Source organism: Cydia pomonella, chromosome 2 (genome assembly GCF_033807575.1).
Source record: "Cydia pomonella isolate Wapato2018A chromosome 2, ilCydPomo1, whole genome shotgun sequence".
In the NCBI taxonomy this organism is placed as follows: Eukaryota; Metazoa; Arthropoda; class Insecta; order Lepidoptera; family Tortricidae; genus Cydia; species Cydia pomonella.
The window spans coordinates 36,657,642-36,675,051 of NC_084704.1; the positions used below are offsets into that span (position 1 = coordinate 36,657,642).

General features: G+C 37.2%; 1 protein-coding gene across 1 annotated transcript in view; it reads left to right on the forward strand.

The window, feature by feature from the left end:
* The first annotated feature begins 129 nt into the window (after positions 1-129).
* LOC133515586 (DNA repair endonuclease XPF-like) overlaps positions 130-17,410 on the forward strand; it is a 47,373-nt gene continuing 30,092 nt past the window's right edge. Inside the window, exons 1-9 of the mRNA XM_061848168.1 lie at positions 130-2,132; positions 2,216-2,368; positions 3,434-3,614; positions 6,368-6,480; positions 9,043-9,208; positions 10,267-10,403; positions 11,531-11,685; positions 12,675-13,111; positions 16,413-16,598. Of these exons, the coding sequence (XP_061704152.1) occupies positions 1,999-2,132; positions 2,216-2,368; positions 3,434-3,614; positions 6,368-6,480; positions 9,043-9,208; positions 10,267-10,403; positions 11,531-11,685; positions 12,675-13,111; positions 16,413-16,598 (1,662 nt within the window). The 5' untranslated portion in view covers positions 130-1,998. The remainder of the gene's footprint in view (positions 2,133-2,215; positions 2,369-3,433; positions 3,615-6,367; positions 6,481-9,042; positions 9,209-10,266; positions 10,404-11,530; positions 11,686-12,674; positions 13,112-16,412; positions 16,599-17,410) is intronic.

Below are 17,410 nucleotides of genomic sequence, written 5' to 3' on the forward strand. Positions count from 1 at the left end.
AGCCAACCGGCATCCGGATCCGGCAATGCCGCCAATCGCAGGCACCGGCTGAGCAAGGTTGCCATTAATCAATATTTCAATATCGATCTTTGAATTATTGATACAAATTTGTTTTAATTTAATATTCTTATTAATGCTAAGTAATAAAGTATTTAATGATAATTGTGTGTCACTTATTTCGGCTTAATTATAATATGTAATATAATTTATTTTACATTTTAATGAGATTCAACTCAACTGAGATCAACTTCAAATGAGAAAACCTGTTCAAGCTATGAATAAAACTGACTATGCAAGGAGTAAACGATTTAAATATAACAGAAAACAAAAAAAGCGGCCAAGTGCGAGTCGGACTCGCGCATGAAGGGTTCCGTACCATTTAAGACGTATTAAAAAAAATCTACTTGCTAGATCTTGTTCAACATTTTACCACTTTGGACACACATTTTACCACTTTGGAACTGTCTCTCGCGCAAACTATTCAGTTTAGAAAAAAATGATGTTAGGAACCTAAATATCATTTTTGAAGACCTATCCATAGATGTATGGGTTTGATGAAAAAAAATTTTTTTTAATTTATTGACGTATTAAAAAAAAACTATTCACTAGATCTCGTTCAAACCAATTTTCGGTGGAAGTTTGCATGGTAATGTATATCATATATTTTTTTTAGATTTTTCATTCTGTTATTTTAGAAGTTACAGGGGGGGGGGACACACATTTTTTCACTTTGGAAGCGTCTCTCGCGCAAACTATTCAGTTTAGAAAAAAATGATATTAGAAACCTAAATATCATTTTTGAAGACCTATCCATAGATACCCCACACGTATGGGTTTGATGAAAAAAAATTTTTTTTTTAATTTTTATGACGTATTAAAAAAAAACTACTTACTAGATCTCGTTCGAACCAATTTTCGGTGGAAGTTTGCATGGCAATGTATATCATATATTTTTTTTAGATTTTTCATTCTGTTATTTTAGAAGTTACAGGGGGGGGGGACACACATTTTTTCACTTTGGAAGTGTCTCTCGCGCAAACTATTCAGTTTAGAAAAAAATGATATTAGAAACCTAAATATCATTTTTGAAGACCTATCCATAGATACCCCACACGTATGGGTTTGATGAAAAAAATTTTTTTTTTTAATTTTTATGACGTATTAAAAAAAAACTACTTACTAGATCTCGTTCGAACCAATTTTCGGTGGAAGTTTGCATGGCAATGTATATCATATATTTTTTTTTGATTTTTCATTCTGTTATTTTAGAAGTTACAGGGGGGGGGGACACACATTTTTTCACTTTGGAAGTGTCTCTCGCGCAAACTATTCAGTTTAGAAAAAAATGATATTAGAAACCTCAATATCATTTTTAAAGACCTATCCATAGATACCCCACACGTATGAGTTTGATGAAAAAAGATTTTTTGAGTTTCAGTTCTAAGTATGGGGAACCCCCAAAATTTATTGTTTTTTTTCTATTTTTGTGTGAACATCATAATGCGGTTCATAGAATACATCTACTTACCAAGTTTGAACAGTATAGCTTTTATAGTTTCGGAAAAAAGTGGCTGTGACAGAATCGGACAGACAGACGGACATGACGAATCTATAAGGGTTCCGTTTTTTGCCATTTGGCTACGGAACCCTAAAAACCATAGCTCCCAATTGTCATTTAATCACTCAACAAAACAAACTCCATTCTACGGACTTGTACGGACTCCATTCAAATCAAAATAACATCGGGAATACGATACATTTCACAAGTTGTGTTATTTTTCTACGTTCTGCTCAATAAATAATGTACGAAATATTAGTAAAGCAATTATTTCTGTATGTTTGATGATAGTAATAAAAAGTCTTATTTTATAGTAAAGCCGCTTTTCTCCTGTGGTAGCAGAATACCTCGAACAATAAAATCAAGTTTTCAGGTACATACTCGATAAATAAATTGAAACCAACAGCATAAGCCTACAATCGTAATATTACACTTAGACAATGGAAGCGACATCTACTAATGAAGAAGATGATACTACACTACCACGAATTGAAACAAAATTTAAATTACTGGAATTTGAAAAGCAAATTTTTATTGATGTCTTTGAAAAAGATGCACTTCTTATATTAGCAAAGTAAGTAAACCGTCTGCTTTATAATTATTTTCAAGTTAACATCAAAGTATTATTTTATTAATTTGGAAAACTTTTTTTTTCAGAGGGTTAAATTATAATGGCATAATTTCAAATTTACTGTGGGTATACAAGGACCCAGCCAACTTAGTTTTAGTTATAAACAGCAGCGATCATGAAGAAAAGTATTTCACTGAGAAGTTCAACTTGAAACCTTTGCCAAATCTGGGCACTGAAAGGTACTTTCACTTGTGTTAATTAAACTACTTTTAGTTATTTATAATGTTAACAAATTAGGGAACAAATCAAATTATTCAGATTATTATTATTATTATTTTTTACTTCTCCTCACCTTCACATCTATTTAAGTTCTTTGTTTATAATATTCTTAACTTTCCATTGTATTAGTATAACTTTTACAAAATTTCCTTTTTTACTAAGGGTCACCAGTTGTTTGGATAAAAATATTTACACACTACAGACTAGTTTCTCCCTCCAGTGTTCCTGCATCAGTGTTCTGTGAACCATGTTAACAACCACTACTTTGAAGCATTTCACACGGTAGCAAATAGCAATGGATACAGTTTAGTTAATTTTGCATATTTAATGGTTTTACCATAATTTTCACAACTCAAATAACATTTATTCTTCTGGCATCATTTCCACATGAAAAAAAAATAATATAATGTCAGCAGCCTGGCAACCTCATAATCCTCATTATTTTGTTTTAGCAACCAAATTGGGTGAATGTCCCAGACTCCCAGTGTAATTGCAACCTTACATTTAACATGGTTATCAGACCAATGCGGATTCAAACTTCGCTCTAGTACATATGAAGTATGATGCATGTATATAGTAATGTCCCACTCACACACCAGATCGACGTGCGAATTTGCAAGGTCCACCTTGATTATACTTAATTATCAACTGCAAATTATTGTTACTAGGGAAAAGGTGTACCTAGAGGGTGGAGTCCAGTTTGTGTCAACCCGCATATTGGTGGTTGACCTCTTAAAGCAGCGGGTGCCAGTCGCTAACATCTAACATCACGGGGATTATAGTGTTGCATGCGCATAGGTTAATAATTTTGTTTGGACAACCACATTGGGTGAATGTAATTGCAACCTTACATTTAACATGGTTATCATACCAATGGAGCGAAGCTCTGGTGTACGACTGTGATAGCATGATGGATGTATATAGCAATGTCCCACTCACACACCGGAGTGACGTACGAATTTCCAAGACCATCTTGATTATACTTAATTATTAATTATAAATCAACCTCAAATTTTTGTTACCAGGGAAAAGGTGTACCTAGAGGGTGGAGTCCAGTTTGTGTCAACCCGCATATTGGTGGTTGACCTCTTAAAGCAGCGGGTGCCAGTCGCTAACATCACTGGGATCATAGTGTTGCGCGCGCATACTGTGCTCGAGTCCTGTCAGGAGGCTTTCGCTTTGAGGCTCTATAGACAACATAATAAGGTGAGAAGGTTCACTTATTTTGTAATTATTATGTCATATCCTGTTTTTAGGGTTCCGTAGCCAAATGGCAAAAAACGGAACCCTTATGGATTCGTCATGTCTGTCTGTCTGTCCGTCCGTATGTCACAGCCACTTTTTTCCGAAACTATAAGAACTATATACTATTGAAACTTGGTAAGTAGATGTATTCTGTGAGCCGCATTAAGATTTTCACACAAAAATAGAAAAAAAACAATTGGGGGGTTCCCCATACTTAGAACTGAAACTCGATTTTTTTTTTCATCCAAACCCTTACGTGTGGGGTATCTAGGGATAGGTCTTCAAAAATAATATTGAGGATTCTAATATTTTTTTTTCTAAACTGAATAGTTTGGGCGAGAGGCACTTCCAAATGTGAAAAATATGTGCTCTCCCCCCCCGTAACTTCTAAAATAACAAAATGATAAAACTAAAAAAATATGATGTACATTACCATGCAAACTTCCACGGAAAATTGGTTTGAACGAGATCTAGTTAGTAGTTTTTTTTTTTAATACGCCATAAATGGTATGGAACCCTTCATGGGCGAGTCCGACTCGCACTTGGCCGCTTTTTTTAGGGTAAGATCTTAGAGCATTTCACCAACCGGAGTCGCCTTTAAGAGCTTATCACGTCACTTCATACTTATTTATGGACTGACGTTTATCTGACATGGCTATTTGTACATTAGCATTACGTCACAGAGAATTTGAAATAAAGGTGGATTGTCAAAGAAGATTTTGTAGCCACAGTAAATTTACTGCCATCTTTCGACACATGATTAAAACTTTTAGAACTTCATTTCACTTTGATCCTTATTCTTTCACTGACTTCATTTAACTTTGATCCTTATTCTTTCACTGATATGTGTTACATTACTTAAATATCAAAAGTGGCGCCATCTAATAGATCATATGCCAAAGGTATGGCGGCATCGTTTCTAGTGATGGCGCCACAACTTTTGGCCTATGCCAGCTTCTCTCGTTCTAAAAGTTTTAATATTGTGTCAAAAGATGGCAGTAAATTTACTGTGGCTACAAAGTTTTCTTTGTCAATCCACCTCTATTTCATATTTTCTTTGGTTACGTACAAATAGCCATAGATTTCACGTGACCCTCCCCCGCAAAAATCGGCTATCTGTTTTGTACAGAAAATCACAGATAAGGCGTCTCCAGTTGCTTGAATGCTCTAAGGATTAGATAGTAATGGTCAAGTTCTTCACATATGTGACCGCGGCCGGCAAAACTTCCCACTTTGTGGCTTGCCATAAGGACGAGATTTGCTTGTATCTTTATACAAATAACCTGTCAGGGCGTCCTTATGGCAAGCGACAAAGCGGGACGGTTTGCCGACCGCGGTCGGATATTTATACATATCAGCCATCTCAGGGAGATTTCAAATTTAGTTTTTCTTCTATTATTAATATATTAATTACAATACCTGCTAAAGAAAAAACGAGCCAATTTAAAGTAGTTTTATCGTGAATAAAAACAATCTGGGTTTATTTTTAGTAGTAGGTGGGTCCATACAGAGCGAGCGACATCCTGCTCGCTTCCAGATCTAGAGCAGAGCCCAACTGGGGAAGTACCTCCACTTTACAGAAAACCGCAGCCAAATAACACTAGACCCTACTCATAGTGTTGTGTTCTTGCCGGTGAGTAAGGTTGCCAGAGCTCAACGAGGGGGGTCGGGTTTAGGGTCGGCAACGCGCATGTAACTCCTCTGGAGTTGCAGGCGTACATAGGCTACGGAGACTGCTTACCATCAGGCGGGCCGTATTCATATTAATATTAAGAAAATACAATGGAGCCAATGTTATAGTTTCATTCGTTTTGCTTTTTTATTTTGAATTTATAATGAAAAAAAAAAATGCCTGGGTAAGTTGTACTGTACTGATATCGGGGGGACTACCGCGAAAACCGAAATTCGCTAATTGCGGGGATCTTTCTCTTTTACTCTCACTAAGACGTAATTAGAGTGACAGAGAAAAATGCCCGCAATTGACGAACTTTGATTTTCGCGGTTATAGCGCAGACCCCTTTTCCTCAAAATAATGTAAGTAGTACCATCAACAAATTATTTCATAAATAGGCGGGTCCACACAGAGCGAGCAGCGTCGCGAGGCAATTATCTCGCGCGGCAAATGGCTCATGTAGACGTGCCTCGTGGCAGCGCGCGCGTTACCTTCAGCAGAGCGCGCTGCCACGGCCGAGGCACGTCTACATTGGCCGTTTGCCGCGCGAGATAATTGCCTCGCGACGCTGCTCGCTCTGTGTGGACCCGCCTATTTATGAAATAATTTGTTGATGGTACTACTTACATTATTTTGAGGAAAAGGGGTCTGCGCTATAACCGCGAAAATCAAAGTTCGTCAATTGCGGGCATTTTTCTCTGTCACTCTAATTACGTCTTAGTGAGAGTAAAAGAGAAAGATCCCCGCAATTAGCGAATTTCGGTTTTCGCGGTAGTCCCCCCGATATCAGTACAGTACAACTTACCCAGGCATTTTTTTTTTCATTATAAATTCAAAATAAAAAAGCAAAACGAATGAAACTATAACATTGGCTCCATTGTATTTTCTTAATATTAATATGAACGATTGAATATCGTCAGATGTCGAGCAAAACTCACTAATTACTAAAGAATAATTCATTGTGGCTATGAACTTGTGGTGGTAATTACTGAGATTTGCTCGTCACCTTACGATATGTATCTATTTATTCCTATTTCTCCAGACAGGTTTTGTAAAGGCATTCTCCAGTTCACCGATTTCTTTCACTTTCGGATACCACCAAGTGGAGAAGGTGATGCGAGCTGTTTTTGTGACGGAATTATTTTTATGGCCCAGGTATGTACATATAAAGTGAAGATCTATAGAAATTGTAAATAATGTAAACAAACCACTTTTTTTTTGAATAGAATAGTTTATTGCATATCACATTACAAGCATGGATGGAATGGAACATATAGGTATACATGTGACACCCTGTAAGGGCACAGCAATATAAGAGGGCTACAAGTAGGTGATTAAATTACAATTATTTCGCACATTTCATTCGCTACCTTAATGACGACCCGTTCTTGGTGAATTTATTTATACAATTGAAATTTAAAAACTTTAGTAATTTTAAATGAATTATTAATTGTCACATGTTTTTCCTATGTATATAAAGTAAGACAAACTGACAATCACAATATAAATTCCTAAGAATTTACCACGCGTAGTTTTAAGTGAAATTGTATATTGTGAGATAAATAAATCATATCATATCATATCATTAAATTAATATTACACATACATTCACGCATGATAACTTGATTGTATTATTACATTATTTCCTTACATAAACAAAGCACAGTAATATTTTCATTTACCGACTCTATCAAAATATTCTTTAAGATTATAAAAACATCCATTAATTAAAAACAGCTTCAGGTGTTTTTTTAAATTGACCTACAATGTCTAGATCTTTGATAGAGTTTGGGAGGTGGTTTTAGATTTTCATAGTCATATAATGTGGGCTACTTGTGACAAGTTTTAATTTCGAGAAAGGCACTTTTAGTTGTTTTAGGTTACGATTATTTCTTTTGATTTGAGTTGTATCTTTGAATGAATATAAGTTTAAATGTTTCCTAACGAATTTACATGATTCGAATATGTACATACATGTACATACTTTACCTTCATTACTTTGTAACCAGACAACCATGATCTTATCAACAGATAGAAATAGAAATAGAAATTAATTATTTGTTGTGTATAATTAAAATATTGTGTACTTCAATATTTTAATTATATACATTTTACTTTAAAAAAATTGAGGTATGGGCATTGTGAATGTCATCTCGCTTTGTGTGGTAGGGCACAGTACAGCGGATGTCATTCCAGATCTAGAGCAGAGCCCGACGGAGGAAGTACCTCCACCTTACAGAAAACCGCAGCCAAATAACACTAGACCCTACTCATAGTGATGTGTTCCTGCCGGTGAGTAAGGTTGCCAGATCTCAACGAGGGGTGCGGAGTGTTAGCGTAGGCAACGCGTAAGTAACTCCTCTGGAGTTGCAGTCGTACATAGGCTACGGAGACTGCTTACTATCAGGCGGGCCGTATGCTTGTTTGCCACCGACGTAGTATTAAAAAAAGTTATTAGACGTGCGTTTTCCTCGCCTGAGCGCGCCGCCTTGACAGAGGCATGTCTACACGGGCCGGTTTGTGCGTGAGGAAATTGCCTCGTATGCTCGCTTTGTGTGGACTCGCCTAATCAGCTAAATCCTAAACGAATACAATAGGTATACCTACTGTAATCAATAAAGTGCTTAATAAAATAGAATTTCTCAACCTTGCTATGAAATGTGGTCAGCACCTGCGCTACAAGGACGTGCTCAAACGGCATCTGAGCGCTTGCGCCATCGACCCTGAGCGTTGGGAGGAGCTTGCTGGAAGGAGGTCTTCTTGGCGTTCTGCCATCCATAACGGTGTCAAAACATTCGAAGATAACCGCCTCACTAGCCTAGACATAAAAAAAAAAAAAACGCCAGTTACGGAAAGAGAGACCTAAGCCCTCCTACGTGTACACGTTCAACGCAGCTGGCCAACTTTATTGTCACGCGTGCAATAGAGTATTTAAGAGCAAGTTCGGCCTGGCCAGCCACATTAGGGCTCATGCTAGACAACGTCCATATTGTGTTTATTTGGGGTCGCCGTCATCGAAAACGATGAGGAGGACTATATTAATGAAATGTTGACATGACTTCAAATCAGGTCCGGAAATACTACGTATCAGGTGCGATAAGTGAAGATGATATGTAAAGAAATTTCATACAGCCCACACCTAGGCCTGTAAAGCAATCTTATTTTGGTTTTAAAAAGTCAAATTGTCACACAACGTCTTGGCATTCAACCAGCAAATAGTTGTAGATTCGTAATTCGTTTTTAGCTTTTGTAAACCTACGAATAAAACAAATTGACTATTATTTGAGAAAACACTATACAAATCTCGGCGAGAAACGGGGTTGCCGGCCGCGTATCCCTATATCTGCTTGGCCTGCAACCCTTCGTTTCCCGGCCTTTTTTTATGGTAGAGGAGGCAAACGAGCAGACGGATCACCTGATGGTAAGCGATTACCGCCGCCCATGGACACCTGCAACACCAGAGGGGTTGTAAGTGCGTTGCCGGCCTTTAAGATGGGAGTACGCTCTTTTCTTGAAGGTTTGAAGGTCGTATCGGTCCGGAAATACCGCAGGCGACAGTTCATTCCACAGTTTAGCAGTGCGAGGCAGAAAGTTCCTGGAAAAACGCACAGTTGAGGACTGCCAAACATCTAAGTGGTGAGGATGGAAATGTTGTCGCGTAGGGCGATGGCGAAAAGAAGCGGCAGCGGCCTCTATAGTAATGTACTGTTGTTCCAGATTTCACGGAACGATCATAAAATGCCTTAAGAGAAGACAAGCAGAGGTGGTGGAGTTGCACGTACCGCTGTCGTCCAACGTGAATCACATACAGATGTGCTTGCTCGACATCATGAATTACACCGTAAAGCAACTTAAGAGTGTTAATCGGACTCTAGACATGCAGGTAAGGGTGAGTTTAAGGCAATAGTACGTTGTGCAACGATGGGGTAAGTGAAATATTGTACGAGAACATATATTCTCAACAGCCGCAGGCTGGAGTGAATTAAAGACTCGAGTAACAATATTCGTACCCCCGGAGTTACACAGTTTTTCATCACACTAAAGAAAAAACTAAATTTTAAGTGAAATAATTCTTAAATACAGTGACATTTCAAACATTCGTTCGCCTTATTGTCATTCTTTGATAGTTTAGGCATCAAAGGCACAGACCTATCGGACGTTTAGCCACAATTGAAAATTGTGTAAAAATATTTCAAGCAGCTATTAAATTAATGCATGATTTCTATAGTAATCTAAATTGTATTTTTTTTTTCTTATTTAATGCATGTTAATTATGATGTAATGTTTTGAAAATATTTGTCCCGCCGAGTTTCTTGCCGGTCCATATTGAGATACCGTCCTCCAATTGAGGTGGGATTTAAATCTTCTCGGGTCAGAGGTGTAGGGTTAGAGCCGGCGTAGCTTTATTTGACGTTCATAAGCGCATTTTAATATGCCTACTTGATTTTTTTTTATACATGGAGAACCAACAGCAATAACTATGCTAATAACAACATAAATAGTGACACAGAGCCAATTATAGGATCGCACATATAGCAACATCTTAATATTTAACGTTAAGTTAAATAACATTTTACATAGGCACATGCAATAATATGTTAACAACGTTATGTATAGGGATGTTCACTGTACCATTTCTATTTTATAAATTGTATAGTAAATTAATACCTAACAATCTATTTTATACATATTGAGTAGCAAACAGCAACTGCAGTTAGTATGATCAATGAAATATCTTATATTAAGTATACTGGACTTAAAAAATTAGAACTTGGGTATTATCTAGAAACTATACCCTCTTCGGGCACTACTACTTTATCTTAGAACCTTCACTGACGCTCGGTCAATAATTGCCAACATTATTATTTTTTCCTTTTATTGTATCTTTACCTGTCCCTTATGTACAATAAAGTGTTTACATACATACATACATAATTCCAGGAAATCACAACTGAGAACTGCATTTCAAAGAAGTTCCACAAAATTCTGCAGTCGCAGCTGGACTGCGTGTGGCACCAGCTCAGTACGAGGGTCAAGGAGTATGTTCAGGACCTCAAGGTGCTACGGAGCATGATCATGTAAGTTATATAATGAACCTAGGTACAAACGCATTGTTACAAGCTTTTATTTACTTTCACCTGACCGTTGTCTGTTTGTAATCCTAATCAAATCTTGCAAGTTAAATTTGACCCACTTCCCGGTTTCCGATGAAGCTGAAAATTTGCATACATATGAAAGTCGGGTGACAATGCAATATTATGGTACCATCGAGATGATCTGATGATGGAGACAGGAGGTGGCCATAGGAACTCTGTGATAAAACAACGTAACCTAATTGTGTTTGGGGTTTTTAGAATTGTCTCGATGAGTATTAGTTACTTGTGGAAAGAAAAGTACAGTTAGCGATAAAAGCTTGTACCAAAAATGAAATTTTTGCCAAAAACTTATTTTTCGTGTACATTTTATTTTGAGCTTTGAATTGACAATTTTACAATATGTATTTTTCAAACTCGATTAGTACGCTGAGAGGTGTCACACCACAGCTCCTTCGTTTGATTTTTTCGAATTTATTTTTCTCTCCTAATTCTTATAATAATCAGAATACCGAAAAAACTCTAAAACTCTTTGACGACCGGTTTGGCCTAGTGGGTAGTGACCCTGCCTACGAAGTTGATGGTCCCGGGTTCAAATCCTGGTAAGGGCATTTATTTGTGTGATGAGCATGGATATTTGTTCCTGAGTCATGGGTGTTTTCTATGTATTTAAGTATTTATAAATATTTATATGTATATTATATATATCGTTGTCTAAGTACCCTCAACACAAGCCTTATTGAGCTTACTATGGGACTTAGTCAATGTGTGTAATATGTCCTACAATATTTATATGAAGTATATATATATTATATTTATATATTTAATACTAACGTAGCGGCATAGCTATTGTTTATATAAATCAAATTATGTAAACATATTTTATATTATGTCAATATCCAGAGAGGAAAATGGGGACTACGTTTGTGTGGAGAAGCGGCCGTCCCCTTTTCTCTCAATATACAGATGTTATAACCATTTTAAACGAAGTACGCTATATTATGGTAATTCAAATGTAAAAACAGAAAAAATAAAGTAGCGTTATTCCTGTGGTTTATTTTTTGTGTTCTTTCGGGACCGAAAATGCACATTCTATCATTTATTTATTTCAGCAACCTGATCCACGACGACTCTGTTTCATTTTACGCCCTAGTGAGCAAATACAGGACTCCGGAATACGCCAAAGTGAACTCGGGGTGGATTCTCTTGGACTCGGCCGAACAGCTCTTCAGGCTCGCCAAGTCGAGGGTTTATAACCACAAAAATGGTAAGATCAATCATAAATTGTATAATTCAGCCTATCCACCGTGTTTTTTTTTCGTTAATTTCAAGGGTGCATTCTTGAGATTAAATTAAGTAACTTTCTCAAAGACACCGGTATTCTAATTAACTCCATTTCGGAGATAATCAATAATTTATTTTTATCTTATAAGACCCTCACGAGCGTATACACTTGACTTAGGGCATGTTTACATATTGATTAGTGTTTAGTACCAGTGTGTACATTTGCTACTAAACTAAATACTATCTCGGACGATTGATGTTCGAAATGACATTGATATGTCATAGTTTTTAATTGTTTTGTTGAATTTAATGTAATGTCCGTGTTACAACAACGCTATATGCAACATTTAATTACTTTTTATATTAAAAAAAATATTTTTTTAAATTAACTATGCCATTTAGTTTTCTTAAACGTACTTACCCATACCCCGGAGTTAACGGAATCCAATAGAAACACGGTGTATACGTCCAACTGCTGGGCACAGGCCTCTCACGAGCGAGTGTTTGGCTATAGTCCCCACGCTGCGAGTTGGGGATTACACTCCTCCTTGTGCGTCGTATTCCTCAACATTGAGCGTGATCTTGTACCACTTTCTCTTATGGTCTGTCTCCATCTGTTTCTTTCTCTGGCGGTGTGGACAGCCATGTGAACTGTGGAGACAAGAGCGGTGCGGATCTGCTCAGATCAACGTATTACACAATTTACACGTACAGGCACGTCTACACTGGCCGGTTTATGCGTGAGGAAATGACCTCGCGCGTATGTACAATACAATTTTGAACAGCTGACTGAGGGACGCCATCTTGCCGAGCAAATTGGCTCGGCTGAGGCAAAAGTTACACGAGCACGCGGCCGCGCGTTTGCCGCGTGAGGAAATTTCCTCGCGAGACTGCTCGCTTTGTGTGGACCGGCCTATTTAAGTACTTGAGCTCCCAAAATATCAGCAATTCAATTTCCCATTCTCATTCCAGAATTCGATCCGGAACATCTACCAAAATGGAAAGTCCTTAGCGATTTATTACTGGAAGAAATCCCCGAAGAAGTCAAAAAGAAAAACAAAGGAAGTCTAAACAGTACAAAAATACTAATACTCTGCCAAGACAGTAGAACTTGCAGCCAACTGAACAACTTTCTGACCATGGGCGCAAACAAATACCTTTTCTACACCGCATTTAGGAGAGATTTAAATATAACTGCTTTAGCTTCTAAATACAAAGATATAAATACGATAGCTAGTGATTTAAAAAAGGACCCGGAAAAGGAAGATACCAGTGATGTTAATAAGCTTGAAGAGGAAGAGATAGAAGATTGCGATAGAACGAATTATGTGCTGACTTTGACGCAGCTGGCGACGCAGGGGGACAAGAAAACGTCCATGGATGAGAGCATGTTCGAACCTATATCACAGGTACAGGCAAGGACATTAATTGTTGACCCATTTACGGTTCAAGCTACTTTGGTTGTCAATACTAACCAGCTGAAGCTAAAGAGCTTAGTGAGAATTAGATAGATTCCTTTTATTATATTAATGAAAAAAAGCTAATAAGAAAGACAAATGCTAAATCAAAGGTTACTTTAAACTAAAAAAATCTTATCGTTGGTAAAAATTAGCTGCCAGTATTTTATTTTGCTTACAATAATGTTGGTTTAAGTAGCTAATGTTCACAGTATGAAATAGTTTTTGGTGCATTTTGATATATACAATGTACCTACTATAACTAACCTAACCTAACTATTGTCTAAATACGGCAGGTCACTTGAAAAGATGATACGGCATTTCAAATCAAGGTCACACGCTAGTGAAGGTTCATAGACATTGTGATCAATTCCTTCATGACTAAAAAACCTATTTAAAAGGGAAAAATAGCTTTGCAATCCTAACGAAATAACGGTATTTTTTCTATGAAATTCCATTTCGGGAGAAAACGTTTTCCACTAAATAAATCGTAACAAATCACTCACTCACTTAGGCCCAGCAATTAAAGTCCGGGACTATATGATTCATGTCGAATGCTGCACGCACTGGTTAATAAGTTTTTGGCAAAAAATCATCTTTGATACAAGCTTTTATCGCTGACTGTACTTTTCTTTCCACAGGCAAATAATACTCATCGTGTCAATTCTGACACCAAACATGTAGTTTCGTTGCTTTAGCACAGAGTTCCCATGGCCACCTCCTGTCTCCATCATCATCTGATGCTGATCTCAGCCCCATGTCATCATAGTATTGTTTTGCAATCCGTATGAAAAATTTCAACTCGATCGAAAATGTGTGTCGGATATAGCTTCCAAGACTGACCCACACTAACAGGGCAAGTCAAATAAAAGCTTATAATAGTACATTACTATAGAGGCCGGGAAACGTAGGGTTGCAGGCCAAGTAGATATAGACGGCTGAGCGTAGCGAAGCGATAGAGATACGCGGCCTGCAACCCCGTTTCTTGCCGAGATTTGTATAGTGCTTTTCTCAATCTTGCAATTAAAACAAAAAATGTAGTCAATTTGTTTTGTGGCGAACTACTCGCGTGCGCGTGCGTGCCTTACGCGCGTAAGCCTGCGCGATGCGCCACCGCCGTTGCTTAGCAACAAATATGCACAACAAATGACCGCACCAAGCTGACTGAAAAAAAAAATTTATTGATGGTTGAATGCCAAGACGTTGTGTCACAATTTGACGTTAAAAAACAAAAGAAGGTTGCTTTACAGGCCTAGGTGTGTAAGGCTGTATGAAATTCCTTTACATATCATCTTCACTCATCGCACCTGATATGTAGTATTTCCGGTCCTAATTTGACGTAAGTCATGTCATCATTTTATAGCAAGTTTGAGAAATAGTTATTTACAGTACATATTGCTACTTTACCGCACTAGTGCGAAAATTAGCATATTACGTTAATAATAATAAATAAATATTATAGGACATTATTACACAAATTGACTAAGTCCCACAGTAAGCTCAATAAGGCTTGTGTTGAGGGTACTTAGACAACGATATATATAATATATAAATATTTATAAATACTTAAATACATAGAAAACACCCATGACTCAGGAACAAAATTAAATATCGATGCTCATCACACGAATAAATTACCAGGATTTGAACCCGGAACCATCGGCTTCGTAGGCAGGGTCCCTACCCACTAGGCCAGACTGGTCGTCATAACGTTATTATGTCGAACATTTAAAGGCCCATGTGTACTGTAAAACCTAGTACGATACATGTGCGAATAGGTAATTCGCAACTCGTGTCGATTTAAAACACTCCCTTCGATCATGTTTTAATTTATCGCCACTCGTTTCAAATTTCCTATTTTTCGCACTTGTATCGTAATGTACTATTACCACATGTATCGTACAACGTTTTACAGTACATATGACCCTTTAAATTTTCGACATAGTTACATAATGAACCAATTTATGCACTAGTGCGGAAAAGTAGCAACATTGTATTGTAAAATGGTGTAAAAATAAGAATTCGTAATTTTAAATTGTGCTTTCCGTTTGGTGTCTTTACAAACGTGTTGTGTGTAGCATCTCTCTACATTACAATAGGTACTTATTGCATATAATTTCGGCAAAAGAGAGGAAAAAATAAACTTTTGATGTTGCGTTTCTGTTAAACAAAAAACATTTCTGCGCGTTGAAAGCTAGCTTATAATTTTGTGTATATATCTGTAGTGAAATCAGTCAGTTTTTTTCACTTCTAGATAAACTTAGAAAGCAGACTTCAATAATTACTTATCGGTACATTTCGTCATAAATATATAAATAAATATTATAGAACATTTTTACACAGATTGACTGAGCCGCACAGTAAGCGTAATAAGATTTTTGTTTTGGGTACTCAGACAACGATATATATATAATATATAAATACTAAAAACATAGAAAACACCCATGACTCAGGAACAAATATTAGTGCTCATCACACAAATAAATGTCCCTTACCGGCATTCAAACCCAGGACCACGTGCGTCGTGTCTGAACACGATCTACATTCTGCACATAAGCAGTCTCCTGATTCCTTATCCTTAAAATGCGTGGATCTCGTGCCTAAATCTCTTTTCTAAAGCCAAAAATATCTGTTCCATGTACTCCTCAAACTCTTCTGATGAAGAATGAAGAACTCCAGAATAGTACTATCTTCTTTTTATTAACTTAAGATACAGTAACGTTTATTACGTTTAGGTATTCTGATTAATTGATTATCTATATTAGAATATGTGTAGCCGCTTCGGCTGTATGGTGAATGAGGGGGGAGCCGTGACGTACGTGTGTGACGTCATGCGTCATCGACGACCTGTTTGGTCTAGTGGGTAGTGACCCTGCCCACGAAGCTGTTGGTCCCGGGTTCAAATCCTGGTAAGGGCATTTATTCGTGTGATGAGCATGGATGTTTGTTCCTGAGTCATGGGTGTTTTCTATGTATTTAAGTATTTATAAATATTTATATATTATATATATCGTTGTCTAAGTACCCTCAACACAAGCCTTATTGAGCTTACTGTGGGACTTAGTCAATTTGTGTACTAGTGTCCTATAATATTTATTTATTTATAATATTTATTACGTTTAGGTATTCTGATTAATTGATTATCTATATTAGATTACGTGTAGCCGCTTCGGCTGTATGGTGAATGAGGGGGGAGCCGTGACGTATCTGTGTGACGTCATGTGTCGTCAACCGGTCTTCTTTTTTTTTTCAGATAGACAACTTAGATATAACGCAACTGGAGACCGAGAAGCCGATCATCTGCATCCGAACGTTCAAAGAGAACGGCAACCAGTTCTCCCTGGAGGTCACCTTGGAGGCGCTCCGGCCGCAGTACGTGGTGCTGTTCCACTGCGACGTGGCCGCGGTGCGACAGATTGAACTCTTCGAGGCAAGGAAGGTATTCATTGGCTACTTGACAGTTTTTAGGGTTCCGTAGTCAACTAGGAACCCTTATAGTTTCGCCATGTCCGTCTGTCTGTCTGTCCGAGGCTTTGCTCCGTGGTCGTTAGTGCTAGAAAGCTGAAATTTGGCATGGATGTATACATCAATAAAGTCGACAAAGTCGTAGAATAAAATATAAAAAATTAATTTTTTTTAGGGTACCTCCCCTACACGTAAAGTGGAGGTGAAAAAATGTTTTTTACTTCAACCCTACAGTTTGGGATATCGTTGGAAAGGTCTTTCAAAACTAATAGGGGTCTTCAACAAACATTTTGTGTTATATATAGATGATATATAATAGATTTTTCAAAAAACGTAAGAAATCGAATGATACATTTTTTTAAATTCTATTTTTGAAAGACAAATTTTTTTTTTTTTTGAGACGAGTGGAGCCTTGTATTTTTTTATAATCTGGATGGCTCATTTTCTATCCATTTAACTAAATTTTGTTATAATATTCAACGTGTATCAAATACGCAATTCACCTGTTTGTTATCCCTGGAATTGTGTTCAATTCTTGTTTTTTTTTTTATGTTTTGGATGACTTTAAGCCAACTGGGGAAACCTATGCTGGCGCCATCTATGCAAACGTTTGACAGTTGCCAACACCATTTAGTGATCAACGTGATTTATAGTCAACTTAATTTTTTTATTAGAGCTTTTTTACTAATATGCTGAGTCTCCTATTGTTATTCACATTTCATTGCAATATTCATCATATATTTGTGAAATGACTAGTAAAATATGCAATACGCAAACTAACCTACC